At 38.9% G+C, this 19,587-nt stretch overlaps 1 protein-coding gene and 1 pseudogene across 2 annotated transcripts in view; both read right to left on the reverse strand.

Moving 5' to 3' along the window:
* The window catches only part of CPE (carboxypeptidase E), a 108,999-nt gene that overhangs the window by 23,685 nt on the left and 65,727 nt on the right, over positions 1 to 19,587 (reverse strand). Inside the window, exons 2-3 of the mRNA XM_082463649.1 lie at positions 3,978 to 4,174; positions 2,138 to 2,305 (exon numbers count right to left, since the gene is read on the reverse strand). Coding sequence (XP_082319775.1) covers positions 2,138 to 2,305; positions 3,978 to 4,174 — 365 coding nt within the window. The remainder of the gene's footprint in view (positions 1 to 2,137; positions 2,306 to 3,977; positions 4,175 to 19,587) is intronic.
* On the reverse strand, positions 4,181 to 6,144 carry LOC309661716 (ubiquitin-conjugating enzyme E2 K pseudogene; annotated as a pseudogene). The gene has a single exon. The product of its transcript is annotated as a ubiquitin-conjugating enzyme E2 K pseudogene (transcript).

Raw genomic sequence — 19,587 nt, forward strand, 5'->3', positions numbered from 1 at the left:
AGAAACAGGAGTGTTTAAGTGAGTCACTTATCAAGTTCTGCCAAAATCCTCAGCCCCTGGCAGCCCTTTTCACAGACCAGTCCCCACTTGTAAGCTCAGCCCAGGTTTCTGGGATGAACTCTAAATATAGGCAGGAGAATTTGAAGAATTTTAGACCAATAAGCTGAGATTCCCTCTCTCCTGGACCCTCTACCCAGTGTCCCAGCCACGTGCTGAGTGCGTGTCTGGAACTCCAGCAGCTGGTGTTGCGATCTGCTTGCCAGGCTGGATTGCACTCATTCATAATAGGCTTCAAGCCTACTATGATTCAGACTCAAATAGGAATTCTAATTCCTGTAATCAAGGGACTGAAATCTAGAATCAAAAAGAAAAACAGCTGTGTAAACAAATAATAATATAACATCTATAAAGTTCTATGTAACTATAAGCACCAGACTGGAAATATACATAAAGAACATAAAGGCATGCTCAACAGGATCTGTCTGGAGGAGGAGAGGAAGGCTTCACAGAGGAGGTGACATGGAAGGAGAGGGAAGAGCACTGTGAACATAAAGTTAGTAGAAGACAGTATGCTTAGGGAATACATGGCATGGCAAAGCCAGATTAAAGAGTGGCTGAGCTGGCAGCTGCCAGGGGCCAAGGGAAACTTGAATGGCCCTGGAGCTGTAATAAAATGGAGACACCGTCTTTTCCAAGCTCTCACTTAGGATAGATACTGGAAGAAGCTGATAAGCCAGAGTTGAACTGCCTGGAAAGACACAAGACGCAGTGGGGACTGCCCCCAGCAGTCCTTGCCGTTCCTCCGTGACGGGCTCGCCTCCCCTCTGTGGAACTGAAAATGGTGTTCAAATGGTATGAGCTTCAAACCCAGTGTTTAGTGGGTGTGTGCGTCCATCTGACCTTGTGGTCCATAACAGAGCACTGAGCAATGATGCTGACACAGCAGTAACAATTCCAGGTCCTGGCCTCCAGCACTGCACATGTACTGGCTCATCCAATCCTCATAACCTCACTATGGGCTGGATGCTATAGTCACGTCCACACTTCGGATGAAGGGAAGGAAGCACACAGTGGTTACAGAACTTTGCAAAACTCACACAGCAAGGACGGAACCAGAATTAGAAGCAAGGTGGCTGCCTCCAGAGCCTCCACACTAAACCATCACACTATTCTGACATTTTGAGTCTTTTCCTTTATCCTCTGGGCAGTGGAGACCCAGCAAGGTTAGGGTTTTTCAGCAATAGAGCAATAATTTGTGTATGAAGATCACTCTGGAGGAATTTGAGAAGACTGAATGGAGCTGGGAGAGGCTGAACCCAAAACAAGAATGGGGGCTCCCTTCCTCGTCAGAGCAGCCCACAGGGCCTGAGTTGGCAGAGGAAGGAGAGGCTGAAGGGTGTCAGGAGGCCAGATCGCCAAGATCTGGTTACATGGGTGGTGAGTGGTGACAGAGATGGAAAAATCAAGGCTGTGATGATCAAGTAAATGAGAGAATAGTGTTTTCTTAGGGAATGATTTATTTCTGGTCATGTTGAGCTTGAGGCCCCAGATGTCACCAGATAAAGGGACTCAGTGAGCAAGCAAAAGAGATCTGGGAGAATCTGTAAAATGGATAACACTGAAGGTCCAGGAGAGGATGGAAACCCAAGGAGATACAGGAGGGTAGCAGATGGGACCCTGAAGGCCAGCGTTTAGGCCAAGGCAGAAGAAGCAGGGAAAGAAACTGAGGAGTGGTTTGAAAGGCACTAGAAGAGGTAGGAGAAAGTGCAGTTGTGCAAGGCAGAAGAGGAGAAAGTTCTGGAAAATAAGAAAAAGGTCAACAAGTGTGGAATGCTGTAGGAGTTGCTAATCAGATGTGCTGATAAAGGGCCTCTGAAGAGGCCAAAAAGACTTTCTAGACAACTGGGTTCTCCCTCCTGCCCCTGTCCCTACCTCCCACTCCCTAAACCCCTGACCAATTCTAGGGGCAGGACTAGTTTCCAGGCCCCAGGCATCCCAGCCTTGACTTTCACATCCGTAGTGAACTATCCCATACAAGCTTTCACAACACTCCTGCGTCCTTCATTGTGATGAAGATAATAGACATCTTTCCTTAGGCTGGAGGACAGAACCCAGGAAAACCATACATGTTCTCTACCTTTGTGTTTTGATCCACAATTTTCTTCAGATTTTTCAACAGATGATTATTTGGACCACCTTCTTTCTCATTAACATAAACTATTCTGTCCAGGTCAGGAAAGTTCCGGTTCAGATCTATTCCCTGGGCATTGCTTCGACCCACGAACCAGTCCTTCAGCTCACCAGGCTGAAAAAAAAAAAAATCAGAGGAAAATCATCCGTTACTTATTATTATTGTTACCATCTATTTAAGGTCTTCATTAATGGTTTTTAAAATAATTTATTAAGATTATTCATTTCAACAATATCCTCCTACAATGGCATTTTCACTATCTTACTGATATACACATGAAAGTATCAGGTTTAAAGTATATATTATGGATATTTTGAAAATATTCTCAACGAACAATATTTTAAATGTCAATAATAATTATATTTAAAAGATATTCAACATCAAACTGCAAAAAAAAGTCCATGTGTGTTAGCTAGTAGTAGATGGCATGTCTCACAGCATGCCACTCTGTACTTGGTTTAAGTAAAATACTCACTGCCTCTGAAAACCACAGCAACTACTTTTAAATATTCAAAAGAATAAATTACTAAAGAAGGTTAGATGCTTAAAATGAGTTTAACATGAATTGTTTACATATTAATAATATACCTCTCTCTTACAGTCTTCATGAAAAAATGTGAGCTCTAGAACTTTTGCTTCAACTTTGTAAGCTGAAAAATTTCTGTTCAATTTTAAACCTTTCATTTCACTAATGATATAATCTGGAAATTTAATAAATTTCCAGAATATTCAGTTATATTCCATAATGTAGATTTTCTTGTTTTACTATTAAATTATACTAGATCGCTAATATAGAGATAATGCCCGTATTCTTAAAGTCATGTAAACTCAGATACCTTAGACTGTGAGGCATCAAAACCTGTAAGACAGAAAATAGCAATGACAGTTTTTTGTCTATCCTGTTTTACAGTTCTGAATATCACCTTAAAATAGTCAATAATTTAATTCTCTGTTACTAGAATTTTTCTCTCATAACTTTAGAAATTATATCAATATTATACTTATAGAAATTCACTGTCTGGGTTTCTTACAAGGTCAATCAGGTCACTTGATCTTTTATTTTTAAGGTACAAAACAACTTCTTAACTATAGATTAACATACTAAATATATGCTTTAATATGTTCCCGTAAAATAAGAAAATTATTTCAAACTGTAGAAAATAAAATGTCCTCCACCCCTGTCTAAACAAAACAGGGAGCACACTTAACTGTGAAAACATAATTACTTCCCAGCTTCTCTAACAGTTAAAATGTATTAAATTAATTTTGATTTATAGGTAGGAGGGTTTTGTTTTTGTTTGTTTGTTTGTTTTTTACTTTACACATCACATATAGATAAGGATTAAACATCAGTGAAACATTGGCCAAAAATCCTCATTCCTTGATTTCAGTAGAGGGCGCTATGATATCGCCTCGTTCAGAGACAGCAATGGCCTCACTCTTCAATACATGGCAGTAGTTTTCAAACTTCTAGATTTTTAGGAAGAAATTTACCTAGTCACACACATGAATGAATAAATATGATTCATTTAACAACGAAAACAAAACATTAATTTAATACTAACAAAATTTCTCATTCTCAATCTCTGCTAAAGAAACCCTCGTCCACCATCCCTTACCTTCTGCACTTTTTCCTTACCAGCAAATTAAACACCATATCACTTATACCCACCCCTGCACTATCTGTAAGCTTCATGTGAGCGTATATTCCTTATATATGAGCATATATGTACAAACCATAAAAAAAAAAGCAAGCATGCCCTGTTGTGAGCTGGCCCACACCCACCTGAGATGCTGCCTTCTCAAAGCCATCAGGGTTGAGGGAGGGCATGATGTGGATCCGGGTGTTGTGGATCAGCTGGACGATTGTCTCATTCCCCTTTTGGTATTCGTTGCACAGGTGCTGGGCCAGGAAAACCAGCAGTTCCCGTCCAACAGCCTCATTGCCATGCATATTCCCAATGTATTTAAATTCAGGCTCACCTAAAAGCACAAAAATAGATAGTATGGAGACTTTTCCTATCGCACCAAAGAGAAGGCAAATGACATACAGTGTAAAAAATATTGTATAGTTACTAATTTATTACACACAGCTGATAACTTCTTTGCCCTCCACAGTTGACTCCTAAGAAATCTGCCCTAAAAATAAAATACTCCAAATGCCCCTTCTGTCCTTCTAGTTCTCTCTCCCCAGCTTCCCACTTGTTATGCAGTGAATTGTGCCCCCCAAAATCATAGGTTGAAGCCCTAAGTTCCAATGTGACTGTATTTGGAGATAAGACCTTTAAGGAGGTTATTAAGGTTAAATGAGGTCATAATCCAGAAGGATTGTTGTCCTTATAAGAAGAGGAAGAGACACCAAAGATTCTCTCTCCACATGCATTAATAAAAGGCCACGTGAGGACTCCTCAGGCAGGCAGCCGCCTGCAAGTCAGGAAGAGGCCTCATCAGAAACCAACACTGCAGGTGCCTTGACCTTGGACTTCCAGCTTCCAGAACTGTGAGAAAATTAGTGTCTGTTGTGGTATTTTGTTATGGCAGCCCGAGCAGACAAATATACACACACACCCCCAATAACTAATAATGGTACATCTTGTGCGTCCTACCATTAAACAGTGAACTTTCATGTTTTCTTATTTAGTCCCCACCAAACAGCTAAAAATAGGTATTATTACCCATCTCTATTTTAAGGTGAGCAAACTAAAGTTCTGACTGCTTGAGAGGCCTGACTTCAGTTACACAGCCAATGAACCCGGGATTCAAATGCTGGTCTTCTGATTTAGTTAAAAATCTACTTTTTTAAAAATTCTTTTTTAAACCATAGTGACTAAAAAGCATTAACTTCTAGAGCCAGACTGGGTGGTTTCAAATCCTGGCACCAATTCTTACTGGCTGGCCTCAAGAAGTTACTTCAGCTCTCTGCGGCTCTGTTTCCCCATTTATAAATGAGATCCTAGATTCTACCTCATAAGGTTATTACAAAGTTAAATAATGAGTGTCAGTGCTTAGAACAGTGCCTGGAAAAAAAACAAGTGCTATGTGTTTGCTATTATTTTTTTAATATTATTACATCACATTGTCTTGTCATTGTAAGGTGCTTTACCATACATAATCTAGTTTTCTCTTTATAACAGCCCACTAAAATACAGAAGACAGATAGTTTTATTATCATTATTGTAGAAATGCAGCCAAAGAGGATAAATTTTGCTCAAGGCCCCAGAATTCAAACATAAATCATGCTGCCTATTCCATTACATTTTAGGAGGAGTAATAAAATTGCAGAGTATGGCAGCAAAATAATCTTTTTTTTTTTAATTTACAGAGACATTTAGTTAGCTTTATTTACAGAGCAGAGATTTTTTTCAGTCTCCAATGGTGCCTAGATAACATCATTAGGCAAGAATGCCAGATTAGAAGAAATCTACGCAGAATCCTAAAAATAGCAGATGTTGATGCTCCTCAAGCAGGGGCAAGCTTGACTATATCAGCAGCTCTATGTCTCAGAAGCAATTCTGAGAATTGCTCAGAAGCAATTCTGTTGCAGTCTCTACATCCCAAGATTTTGAAGACAAGGCCACTATTACTGCATTCCTATCAAAGCCCATAGCACATAGGTTTTCTATTTTTTTGGTGTATTCTGGACTAGAAACTGGTGCTCCAGCATACACGTGTGCCCGAAGTCGAGCTGTCTGTTTGAACATTTCGGGATTTTGTTTGTACTGATTTGCTACTACTGCATCTTGTGGATCAACTGGCTCTGCAGCTGCCAGTAGTGCTTGCAATGACAATAATACCGTGCGGAGAGTCATTGCTGCTGCCCATTGATCTTTCAGGATATCCAAACAAATAGCCCCTGTGACGGAACTAATATTGGGATGCCATATTTTAGTGATAAACCGGACTTTAGGGGGATTAAATGCATATGTTGCTGGTATTTTAATCTCTAGTTGATATCTTCCTCCTTCATATGGTGTGTCTGGAGGTCCTACTTCTCCTCTTAATTCTGTAAAATTCTCATCTACAAGATCTACTTTAATTTGATTTTTGCACCGCGATGTTGGCCATGTCTCCGCCCGCAGCTGATTCGTACCCGCCTCCTCCGCCACCGCTACGACCCCCGCCACCTCTTCCTCCACCGCCTCCTCCCTCGGCGATTCACACCCGAGCACACGAACGCTGCCAATACCACCCCTGCCGCCGCGCTCTCCTGAGTGTGGAATCACCTCCGCGCCCGGCCACCAAAATCCAAAATAATCTTAATTAATCCTATTGTTCTGCTCCTTTCTGCTTCATCCATCCAACAGGCCCAATTTCTGCAGTGAACAAGATCCTCCCATTTACAAAATCACTAGGACTGCTCACCCCTGGTTAAAAAAAAGAAGTTGGAACGATCCTTCTCTTAGAAATATGTTATCTAAATATTCTTTGCATGAGATTCCTGGGTGTGTGATTTGAGTGACCGCCAGCTGCAGAAACCATGTCCTGTGTGACCTCTCGGCCTGAGCTGAAGCTAATCTTAATCTAAGGATCAGGTGGGAGCAGGGTCAGGGCTGTATTTATATGTCCCTCATTTTTCACTTGGAGGGAAAGAAAGCCTCACTTAAACCACCTCCAGGGACACGCGCCGAAGGTATGCATGTGGGAAGAGATGTTTTCTTTGCTTCTGATTTCAAGTCATAATAATCTTCCTCCTTTCTGTCAAACTCACCCCCTCAGTGTGTGTGTTAGTGGGATTGAGGCACAGGGGAAACTGCACCAGTCCACTACGGAAGAAAACAAGAGACCAGGAAGCCAGGGGGTTCTCAGAAGCCTGCCTCCCAAAGTTATTAGAGAAGATTGCAGTGTTGGAGGCTTTCTGGTCCTGCCGCTTTACCCCAGCACAACTTTGGAGCTTTGGCCACTCAAAAGAGCTTGGCCCACAACTCATAATGAGTACGTGAGCACATTGAAATTTTCTATTATTCCTCTGGATTAAAAAACTAAAATTCTTTAATCACTTGAAGGAGAAATGGCAAACTCATAGTCACTTAGCTAAACTTAGCATCCCAGGGTTTTGTTTGGCTATCAGAGCCTATCTTGTGTTTGAATTTGAATGCTTGGGATAGAGCGTGCTTTTTCCAGTCTGCCACAGGCCGCACCACTCCATATCACTGCTTTATTTATTTATGTTTCCAGAGTCAGAAAATTTCCAATGTGGTTTTGCTTCCTGCTCTGTAGGAAGTCTCAGGAACCAATCTCCCCAATATGTCTATTATATTTGTAAGGAGGTAGTAATGACACTAGCAATGCTTTAGGTTGACATAAAGATAGACTCTAAAGGTCATTTCATAGAAGATATTAACGTATGGAAATAAAGTGCAAGGCATACATGAGTTAGCAAAAGAAAAGGAAAGTATATTTTTATACACTTCCTCTGTCTTCAGGAATAAATTAGATCGCTAGATAAAACTGTCACCAGAATACAGAAGGCCTGTGATCTTTTAAGGCGACTGACATGTCTTGTGAGTTGGGGAAGAGGCACAGTTTAAATACCGCCTTTGCTGAATGTATGCAAAGCCCAGTGTCAGACACTACAGGGATCCCCAAAGCAAGTAAGGCAGCATTCCTGAACTCAAGGAACGCAGGGTCTGGAGGAGGGCACTGACATGCAAACAGTGTTTAGGAGGGAGGCAACCATGCAGGAATTTTGGATCCAAAACCAACCAGCTTCAAGGCTCCAAAATGAAATGTTACCACCACCTCTCTGGCCTCTCTCTGGCCCTTTTTCCTCCCAAAGCCAGAGCTATCTTTTCAAAATACAGTCCTCATCCAGTTCCCTCTACCTGAAAATCCATCAGCTAACTTCCCACTGGCCTTCACCATAAACACCAAAGTTCTCCATAGTGTTAGAGCAGGCAGGTAGCTAGGTGTGAGCAGAGAAAGGGGGGCAGGAGCCAGGTGGCAGGAAACCACGCCTCTTGTAAACAGTGGGGGTTCACGGGCAGATAAAGAAAAGCAGGAATTTCCAGACTGAAAGGAAACCACACATTTTGGGGTGATAAGTGTCCTGGAGACAGACAAAGAAAGGTGGGAAAAGGCAGGAATCTCCAGTGTCTGCATGTAACCTGTTGCTCATTATGCTCTCCTTACAATAAAATTAGCCTTGCAGATAAGAAATTCCCATCATGCACCAAAGCTAAGACACTTTCAATCAAAGCTAAATAAGGACAGAAATCCCTCCTCCCCTCGGGAAGGTGGAGCTGGGATGAAAATCAGGAAATACGACCCCCAAACCTCTCCTTCCCCAGTGAAATCTCACCCCTTCATTTGGATGGCCCTCATAACCGGCTTGCCAAAGAAACCCAGGGCTGCTCCTCACCTGTCTGCCCACTCTCCCTCTGAGAGCGTATTCTTGCTTAAATAAATTCTCACTTTACTTTCTTAACCTCCCTGTCTCCTTTCTGAATTCTTTCTGCGAGGAGACAAGAACCTTACTTTCACAAGAACAGTAGGATCTCTAACCCCCAAGGGGCCTGGCCTGAGGACCTCTCATCTCCTGAGGCACCATCTCCTCTCCCGTCTTCCAGCCACACCTCCTTCACCACAGGGCTCTTCTGTGATGCTGTCTGCTCCTCACATACATTTTGCCCTCTCATCCCTCTGATCATGGATAACTCTGGTTTCCTTAGAGTATCTTTCATCCAAGTTCAGTTCCTTTGTTATTTTTAATACCTCAGTTGGAAAATGTACATTAGTCAGTGTGATTATGTGTTTAATCCCCATCCCACACTGTACGTAGTGGGATGGTGTCTATGTCAGCTCACGCGTGCATCACCCGTGCCTGGCATAGAGTCTGAGACACAGTGAGAGCACAGATATATCAGTTAAATAAATTCATGACTAAATGAATAGAGGAATGGTCTTTTTCTAAATCCCATGCCCCCAGCAGCATGGCTGAGAGTAGAGCTTACCCTTGAGATGTTCCTTTCTGGAACAGTGAAGGGAATAACTGAATAACTGAAGGGGGCCTGAGGCAGTGTCAGGGAGGCTGCGCCCCGAGTCCTCAATGCTTGTTGCCCCATCCCGCATTCTCAGACAGGAATGGAAATTCTTCTTCGGGGAGGAAGGCAGCAGTGCTGTGGATAGCTGATTTCCCAAAAAGATTAATCTCCATGGTCACAGAGAACCATAAAGCTCTCCAGGCAAGCAGTTCTCTAAGGCTGTTTTTGTTGTAAGGTCTAAACAAAGGGTTCTGAAAAGACTTTGCCTTCATAATCTTTAATCCAGAAATAGAGATAAAATGGAAGATTTTGGAATAAGCCTCTCGGTGTCAATTTACTTTCAATTTGTTTAACAAAGGGGTGACAGCTTTTCCTGAGCACTTAGTTTTCTTTTCTGTGGCTATAAAGATAGAGTTTACAACAGGATGACATATGCATTCCTGTTTATAGTGTCTGTGTGGACCAGATGCCAGGTTTAACCGAGACGTCATTCCTTGTGTTTATAACTGGTGACACATGTGTACCCTGGCACTGGCTCATCTCTCTCCTGGCAACGGGAGGAAAAGGCAGCAGGCACTCTTCCCAGTACACTGGGGGACAGTTGTTTTTACCTTCATCTTACTTTCCTCACTATCTTTTTATGAAGTAGTTACCCTGTTCCTGAGGAATCACACTTGCACAGCCTGCATCACATTGGCTCAGGAAGTACAGTTTCCCTGTTGCACCAATTTTTCCAGTTTTGTGTAACTATCAGTTTTCCAGTCACTTCACATGGCACATAGTCATCAATCAAGCTAGCATTAAAAGACAATCAACTCACAAACCACATTCAGCCTGGCTGGGCTGCGTTTCTATCTTTCTCATCTGTGTCGTAGAACAATTAATGTACCTGAGTGGATCTGTATTTTCATCAGAACAAGATAAGGATAATTTATAAGATTTTTTTAACATAAGATCCAAACTTTTATTGAAGTCAGAAATAATAAATCCCCACCTGGAGCAAGCAAATAATTTTAAATTCCATACTTGTTGTAACTCTTAATTTGCCCCAGTTGTATATTGATGTGATTTGAAATAATTAAATCAGTAAGGAGGGAGATGGGGAGGGGGAAGAAGGGAGGGAGGAAGGAAGGAAGGAAGGAAGGGAGGGAGGGAGGGAGGGAGGGAGGAAGGAAGGAAAGGAATTTCTATTGCTTTAAAAATAAAACATAAGTATTTTACACCCCAGAACCCCACACCCTTAGGCTCAGCATTTGAGGCAAGTCTGCAGCTGACAGCAGACTGGCAAAGACCCCAAATGGGAGAATTAATGGTCTCAAGGTGACCAGAGAGACTCTGAAGCAGAATCCATACTCAATAGGCTGATCCTGAAAAAAATGATCAAATAAAGGGGCAAAAGTAAAAAAATACTGTCTGCCTTTCCCACAAAAAGCAAAATTTACTTTCACCTCCTTATTTGACCCAATTAGTCTCTCTAATATTTTCTCCTCCTTGAAATAGCTAACAGACAGGCTGACTATTGGGTAGAGTAATTGATCAGATAAATTTAAGGTCCCTTTCAAATCTCAGAGTCAATTATTCAATGACCTTATATGGGAAGAAAACTGCAGAGGGAAAATATCTAATGGAAAATGAGATAAATGTGAAAGTGGGTGGTAAATTGTGAAGTTCTATCTAAGACGTGTAGCGTCATTATTTAGAAAATATAAATAGATTAAGGGTATTTTAAGAAAGAACTTGATCATAGTAACAGAACGCTTCTTCTTTCATCCTGTAAATAGAGATGAAACTCACGCTGAGATGAATCCTCCAACATCAAATTATTGCCAAAATATAAGTTCACTAACTCATTCGAAGTGTATATACTTAACTCACTGATTACATAATTCTTAGAGCTAGGGACAATTTCAAAATATATGTTCGAGGCACAAGTAATATACTAAACACATTGCTGAACAACTATAGCATCCAAAAACAAAACCCCATTTCTCAAAGATATCATGGTAAAATGCACTCATAACCAATGATTTTGAGAAACTGATAAGCAGTTACACATGCAGCACAATCACTGAACTGACTTGATTCACAAAACACTGGGCAAGCAAGTCAGACACACCTTTGGAACAGATGGACCTTTTAATCGATGACCTTCCTCCCTCAGTTGTGAAACTGGGATTAAGACATTAGTGCTGGTAATGGTTTCCACTTGTTTGACATTCTAACATATTATAGCCTGTAAATCATTCTTGCAGAATGAACCCTGCAAGTTTCCTAGGACTCGTGGACAAATATGTCATAAATTGGCTCCTGTTTTAGCACATCTTAGCAACCTAAAATGCTAAGCAAGTTCCTCAAAAAAATGCAAATCTTCAGGGTCCAAAGAAACAATGGAAGAGGATGGGTATGCTTATAAAAAATGATTCCTCTTCCACAAAAGAGATGAGGAGCAAATAAAGAAGGAAGGGAGAAAGAGAAACCAAGGAAAGGCAAAAGTATAAAAAACAGCTGCAGAAGAAATTACAGAATTAGAAGATTATATTATCTCCCCTCACTCCCTCCTTCAGAGTAATATTTTTAAATAATTAAATTAAATGACATCTTGAAAGGGAAACCTGATTTTTAATGGGCAGTCAAAATAGAATACATTACAGAATTATTCTGTAGAGATGCATTACAGAATTGTTTTTGAAAATATGAAGTATTAGCCATTACACATAATTTTAAAGTTTTCTTACATATGACATCCAGAATGTTTCTAGTAATATTCTACTTGAAGAAAGAGGGTAAACAAAAGACCAGAAGATATTTCTAGCCATACAAGTCCTTAAAACAATGTAAGAGTTCTAATATTAATGAATACGTTCAATTTTTTTTAATTAAAATGTTTGTTTTCACATGAGTATGCCAGATACAATGAGAAGCTGGTAAATGTTTAACAACCAGCTCTGATCTGTAGCATATGCCAATTTCCATGGTGTAAATACTCCCACCATGGCCAATTTGAAGCTATCTATGTGAGGTCAATTAGCTCACAAATTTACTGAATAGTAATAATAGGTCTCCTAAGCCAGTACAAGCCTACTCCAGCACACCACTGGACAACAGTTATTTGGGATGTATGGCTCCCAGTTTCCTCATAAGTTCTCCAGAAGGGGAATCTGAGGTCTAGGAAATTTGAAGACTTTTCAAACACATGATAAGAAATATAATCAGATTAGCTTCTACTCTGTCTTTCTTTATGTTTAATTTTATACAGGAAGAATTAAAAGAGGTTTGTTTGGGTTTTTTCTTATATTGAGATAGAGCTGTTTTCCAAAGCACTGCACCATCATCCATTCATTCTAGGAGGAAGGAAAGACAGAGAGAAGTGGGAAATTTTTTTGGTTGAGTTAATTATCCCAGAAGGGACTAATGCACTGGATTATATCACCCTTTGCTCTAAATCTGCCCATAATAAATCAATGAAAAAAATTTAACCTAGTCAATAGTTTTTCTAAAATATTTATCAGCAGTTTCACATTTTCAAAGTTCCTCTGTTCTTCCTACAGTCTTGACCTATGAGGCTATCTTTACAGTGGAAAAGGCAATATAATTTCTGTGCCCACTCACAGAAATCAGTTATTTAAAATTAGTAACATGGGGCTTCCCTCGTGGCACAGTTGTGTTAAATTCAGGGGACACGGGTTTGAGCCCTGGTCCGGGAAGATCCCACATGCCGCGGAGCAACTAAGCCCGTGCGCCACAACTACTGAGCCTGCGCTCTAGAGCCCCTGAGCCACAACTACTGAGCCCGCAAACCACAACTGCTGAGCCTATGTGCCACAACTACTGCAGCCCACGCACCTAGAGCCTGTGCTCCGCAACAAGACAAGCCACTGCAATGAGAAGCCCGCGCACCACAACAAAGAGTAGCCCCCGCTCGCCGCAACTAGAGAAGGCCCGCGCGCAGCAACGAAGACCCAATGCAGCCAAAAATAATAAATAAAATAAATTTTAAAAAGTTTTTAAAATTAAAATTAGTAACATGAAACACTTTATAATTACTGAGGAAAGACTGCCTACAAAAGCCTTTAGATTCAGAAAAATCTTTGATTTAAGAGCATCTTGAAGTGAACACAGAGAACTTTTAATACAGAAATGAGATAAGGCAGAGATTATTTTAATGATGTAGTTTCATGATAGATTATCTTTCTGTAATACTAATCACAGAATTGCTTTAAAGCACTGCAACAGTTATGGATCTCCCCAAATGCTTGGCAGGATGCCTTTGTGTACTCATTTACCAAAGGTGGCTTTTGGACTTTAAAGCATCCTTCAGAAATATTAATTTCTAGTTATTTTAGATAACTCTCTTAGAAGAGTCTGCTTTCACCAGTATTCTTATCAAATAAAATAAAATGTAAAGTTAAATTTATCTAAGAGGCCAGGAACAGAACAGAATTAAATGAACTGGCACTAGAAGAGAGGAAAGGAAACAGGAAAGGACCCAGTTTCAGACAAGTGATTATGATTCAGGTCTTTGCCAACTCTCTCACTAACGTATTTGGTTGTGACTGGTATGTTTATTCTGGAAAACAATGCTTATGAGGAACTCATTTTGTAGCTTGAGAAGAGAAATTTAGGAGCAGCGTCAAGTTTCTGAAGGTTGAAGTTGAAGTTTCCTAAGGTTGTTATGTGGGGAAGGATTTGATTGATTCTGCAAAAGTCCAAGGACAAAACTAGAATTGAAACTAGAAAGTTCAGAGAGAGAGAGCATTTAATACAGCTGAAGAACAAACCTTCTTTCAGCTAGAGCTCTTGGAAGACAGAATGGCTGCAATGAAGTCATTAATTCCCCTGGAAGGCACAAAGCTATCTCAGAGATACGGTATAGAGGTTGGACTGGATGGTCTCTTAAAACATCCTATGATTCCACTGAAACAGGACCTTTGACAAACTATTGGTATTTAAGCTTCTAAACTTGTCCTATACAAATCATAGCCCTCAATACATGATAGTTGACAATTTTGATAGTTCTCTGAAACAGAGAAAATGGTGGATCATCATAGTGAACTAAGACATGATTACGAAATGTAATGGAAAAACACGAGTCCATTTCTACCAATCATCTCTCTTTATGCCCATGAATAAAGAGCTCATCTTAGTTCAAAGATGAATATTTGAGAGGATGAGTAAAGTGAAGTCATCAGAACCTGTACGGGTGGAAAATGACAAGCATTTCTAGCAGACAAGGATGAATGAAGAAGAAAAACTTCAATTTGCTAATAAGCAGATAAAGTAGTAGCACAAGTAACTACCTAAAGCAAAATCAGCAATGTAAAAGCTTAGTTGAACAATCTCTCCCCAGAAACTCCTTGGAACTTTCTTTTTAACTCTCTCAGGAATAACTCAAAAGTCAAATTTATTTGTCAAAACATCTTCAAGATGTTATTTTTTGCAATATCATAACTAAAGACTTGCAGTGCTAAACATATACCAGTCTCAGCAGCAGTGGGCAACACAGTAGAATCTTCAAAGATGAATAAAGGGCCAAATGGAGTCTGGTCTCTGTGCTGCCTCAGTACCTAGCTGGTGATGACTCACCTGTGGGAGGGCTGAGTCTACCCCAGGTCTCCCTCCAGGAGATTACTCCATACCAGGGCATGCATGAAGTATCCTCTTTTTTCAAAGATTTTAAAGAAAAGTGTGCTGACTTAACAGCTCTGTAGGTCAGAATCATTTGTGGACCTCCTATACATACAGATTTCTGAGCTCCGTTACCAAAGATCATACTTCAAAAAGTCTGAGAAGGGGCCTGAACACATGTATTTTTTAAAGGATCTAGAGGTGATTCTGATGCCCTTCCAGGATTGAGAAGGAGTGGTTAAGGAGGCAGGTGCAGGGAAAGTCTAAAGGTAGAGAGGAGGTCGATAATGCCAGCAGACAGGTGGGAATTCCAACAGCCAATTCCATCAGGATACAGCCTGAGTAGGGTGATCGTTCTTAACAATTTGAGGGTCGTGGACTTTTTTTGAGAATTTGATTTAAACAAAACTATGAATTATCTTCCCTCACATTTGCAAGGAAAAAAAATCCACAAAATTATGCAAAGATCTTACAAACTTAAGGAATATTATACTAAACATTTACGTGTCAAGAAAGAGGGGAAATCATAGCCACCATAAATATCAATCTCTTACACAGGCTTCTTTTCTGTTCCAGACAAATAGGAGACTATTGCATGCACTTCCTTCCTGCAAATGGAACACAGCAGCACAGCAGCAACTTGGCACTGTTTTAAAAAGTTGGGGAGGTGCGGAGCATGGACTTTGATGAGACAAACTTGGGTTTGAATTTCAGCTCTAACATATCTAAACTTCTGCAAGCAACCCCTTCCCTGAACCCGAGTATTCTTTTCTATAAATTGGCTTACTAAAACCTCTTTTGTCGAGTTGTTGAGGATTAAATGAGAAAATATAGACAAGACATTCTGCACCATGCCCAACAAATAGTAGGTAACCAATAAATGGAAATAATATTGCCCATGACCCACGCTGTTATGATAATATGAACAATCTTCTCTACTCAAGGCATATAGAAGCTAGAAGCTTCCAACAGGAATATGAGGTGCGTTGGGATCTTTCAAAGAGCTATGGAATGTAAGTGGGTTTGGAAAACTAACCAGTCCTTCCAGGAGTGTAGATAATAATTTCAGCCTAGTGTCAACCTATCCCATATGGCAGGCTCCTCGAGCTTGGATGTGCATGTGAATCACCTGGAGATCCTGTTAAAATGCAGATTCTGATTCAGTAGGTCTGCAGTGGGGCCTGAGAGCCTGAAGCTCTAATAATCTCCTCAGGGATACTGCTGCTGGTCTATGGACCACTCTTTCAGTGTAGAAAGACTATTTGAAACCTCTAAAATCAAGAGGAGGGGAGCGAAAGAGCAAGGGAGACTGACTTTTAAATAACAAAAAAACCCTTTAGAAACTTGAGTGCTTCTTCTTATTGTTGGGTTACTCCAACCAACCTGAGTGCCTACCTCCCCAAAGGGACACAGCTTAATTCTGGAGGCCATGACATGGCCTTAGGTCCAAGATTCACAATAAATGCTAAACTGCATGACCAAAAAAGTATCTGCTGGTGTACACTGAACCCAATGTTAGATGCGGGAAGATGGTAGACTATTACAGGGCTTACTGAAATAACCCTATAATGCTGCGGAACTATTCAGATCATAGGAAAGTACACTGCTTTTCTCAATTTTAATATCAATGTTTACACTTTAAATATACATTAAATAATTATACACAGGGTTACATTTTTATTATAGTTATGAATAAATTGAGTAATCAGAGTTGTATAGGATTATGTACTATCATATTTCTATTTTGTTTATAGTTCTCTCACTAAAGTACTTTCAAGATTTTCACTGATTGAAACTATTCTGATTTTACCTCCCACTTCATCTCACCCATTTTCTGCTACCCTTTTTATTTCTTCGGAGACTAAGATAAAACCTATAGAGAATTTGTGGGGGGTTTTTTGCAATGAAGAGAAGAGGTTAGTAAAATAAGGGACAAAATCTCATACGAGGTCAAGTAGACAACTAAACAGATACACATGGCCCCCAAAAGACTAGAGATTTCTGATCTTATAATATTTTATATTAGTTTGTATCGATATTAGTATTTTAATTTTTCCTTCCCTTAGGAATTCTTTAATGTTAATTTAAATAAATGTTCTACAAGCATTCAAAAGTAAAAATAATATTGAAATGTTCTGCTAAATAAAATATAAGCCACCTGGCTTCAATGAAGAAATAAAGACAATGAAGAAATAATGTCCTAAATATTAACTAATCATCTTTAATTTTATGTGATCACAAATAAACCATATCTAGAATCCCAAAATGTCAACAAAAAGTTTTATATTGAACCTTATTATTGTTTTTGCTATCATTGTTTTTATTCACAATTCTTTTAAAGCTACTTAAGATTTTGTATTTGGATGGTTTGAGATATCTTGTCAAAAACAGTCTTACTGAAACATTTCTTGGTGAACAAAATAAAGTTGTCTGTTTTCAAGTTTAATAACACAAATCATCATGTGTATCAAAATTTTCCATTTAAAAAGACTTTCTAATTGCTTAACAGCTCAGAAAAAGAAAAATAACTGTATCCCAAGCCCAACAAGAGAAAGAATTTCTTTTCTGGGAACATAATTAAATAACAACAACAAAAAAAAACCCAGAAAAATTGCACATGAAATTGCATGAAATCAAAACAAACAAAAACTTATACAGTTCTATCTACACAGATAGATATGTATATTTCAATAGCTTCTTCCAAAAAGGTTATAGCAATTCACACGCCCATAAGCAATGTAAGACAGTATCTGTTTACCCAGACCATGGCCAGCAATGGAGCTTATTTTCTGTTTTTAATTTTAAAAATAATTTCAATTTAATTTTAACTTGTATTTCTTTTATTAAAGAAGTTGAACCTTTTTCCTATATTTCATTCATTTGTACTGGCCACCTGCATTCCATCATATGTATCTTGCTTAATTGCAAGCTTTGCCTATTTTCTATCACGTTTCTGTTTCTCTTATTTTTTATAGAAGCTCATAGTACATTAAGTACAAGTTTCTACTTTATCATGCAGTCTTGCAAATATTTTCTCAGTCTAGAATTTTATTTTTTTACTTTTTGTCACATATTTTCCCACATAAAAATTCCTAATTTTGCTAGTCAAAAACTATCCAACTCTTTTTTTAAATGGCATCTAGACTTTTCTTCTAAGAAAAATTAAACAAATGTAATCCTAAATTTTCTTCTATTACTGTATCATTTTAATTTTTGCATTTAGATCTTTATTCCACTTCCATATATGTATATGATGTGAGGTAGTGTTTAACTTTATCTTATTCCAGATGGAGGCCAATTACACCAACATCATTTTCCCCCTGAATTTAAATTATACATTTATCACAAATTAGATTTCCATATATACTTTAGTCTATTTCTGGATGTTTTTCTATACTACTAGTTATTTCTTTCTGGACTTTACACCATGCTGTTTTGATTAGATAATCTTAAAAGTATATTTTAACAGCTGGTAAGACAATATAATTTTCCTTTTCCAAGATTTTCTCTAGAATTATGATACATTCATTCTTTCACGTAAAAGTGGAAATAATTTCCTTCATTTTAAAAACATAAGACTCTGGCTGGAATTTCATTAAAAATGCACATTCATTTTGGAAGAATTACTATTTTCATGATTTTAAGTTTTTCTGTGAATTCAGTTTCCATTTATTCAACTCCTCTCAATAAAACTGTACATCCTTCTTCACAGAGAAGCTGCACCTTTCTTGTTAAATCTATTCATGGATATATAACTGTGAAAGGAATATTTTTCCAATACGATATGTAACTTATTATTGCTACTATTTTTTAAAAACTGTTAACTTTTTTGTTGTTTCTTTTATTTTTTCAAATGCAAAGAAAATATCAAAATCAACAAAAGAAGGTAGGGAATTTTCAAAGCTACAAGCAAAAATTAACCACTAAGACAGGAAATATTAATAAAATATAAATTCTGTTGAGTCTGAAAAGAAAAAAAGATAAAAGAAATTTATATACTATTAGAAAAAAGGATAAAGAACCATAAATGTAGACAAAGTTAAAATAACTTTTATTATTAGTAAAAAACCAAAGCAACGAAAGATAAATAAACAAGTGGGACTACATCTAACCTGTGACCTGTTTTCCCCACTTGGTCATCATCATCCCCAAAGCTCCACCTCAATCAACAGTTATTTCTTTTTCTAATACATTTCAAATCCAAATGGGTTGCCAGCTTAAGAAGATGCAGTACCTCTCCAAGTGGTTAAAAATGCAAGCTCTGGAGGCAGACAGGCTAGATTTCTATCTGTATTCCATCATTTACCAGCTGGGAGACTTTGAGCAAGGTATTTATCCTCTGTACCTCAGTTTCCTCAACTTGGATGCAGGAATAAAAAGAATACTACTTCATAGGGTTACTGGGAGGATTAAATTAGAAAATCTATTAAAAGCACTTAGCATAATGGCTTGTATGTAATAAATGCCCCGAAAGGTTAACTATTTGATAATGATGATGATGACGAAGAGGAGGGAGGAGAGACGGGAGAAGAAGGAAGAGAGGAAAAAGGAGGAAGCACTCAGAAAACTGTTTGCTAAATTCTTTTTTCTGACTTCTACATGGAAGACACTTCCAATGACTCTTACCTGCTCCTTCTCATAATTCCTAGAGAACCTTCAAAATGATCCAAACCCCAAGAGATGCTCACATCTTTGTACTTAAGGACCCTTTAATTGGTCTTTGCTGAGTTCTTTCATTTATTCACTCACAGAAGTGTTTATTGAGTATCTGCTATGAGCCAGGCCCTGGAA

Source organism: Balaenoptera physalus, assembly GCF_965194825.1.
Source record: "Balaenoptera physalus genome assembly, chromosome: 5".
Taxonomy (NCBI): Eukaryota; Metazoa; Chordata; class Mammalia; order Artiodactyla; family Balaenopteridae; genus Balaenoptera; species Balaenoptera physalus.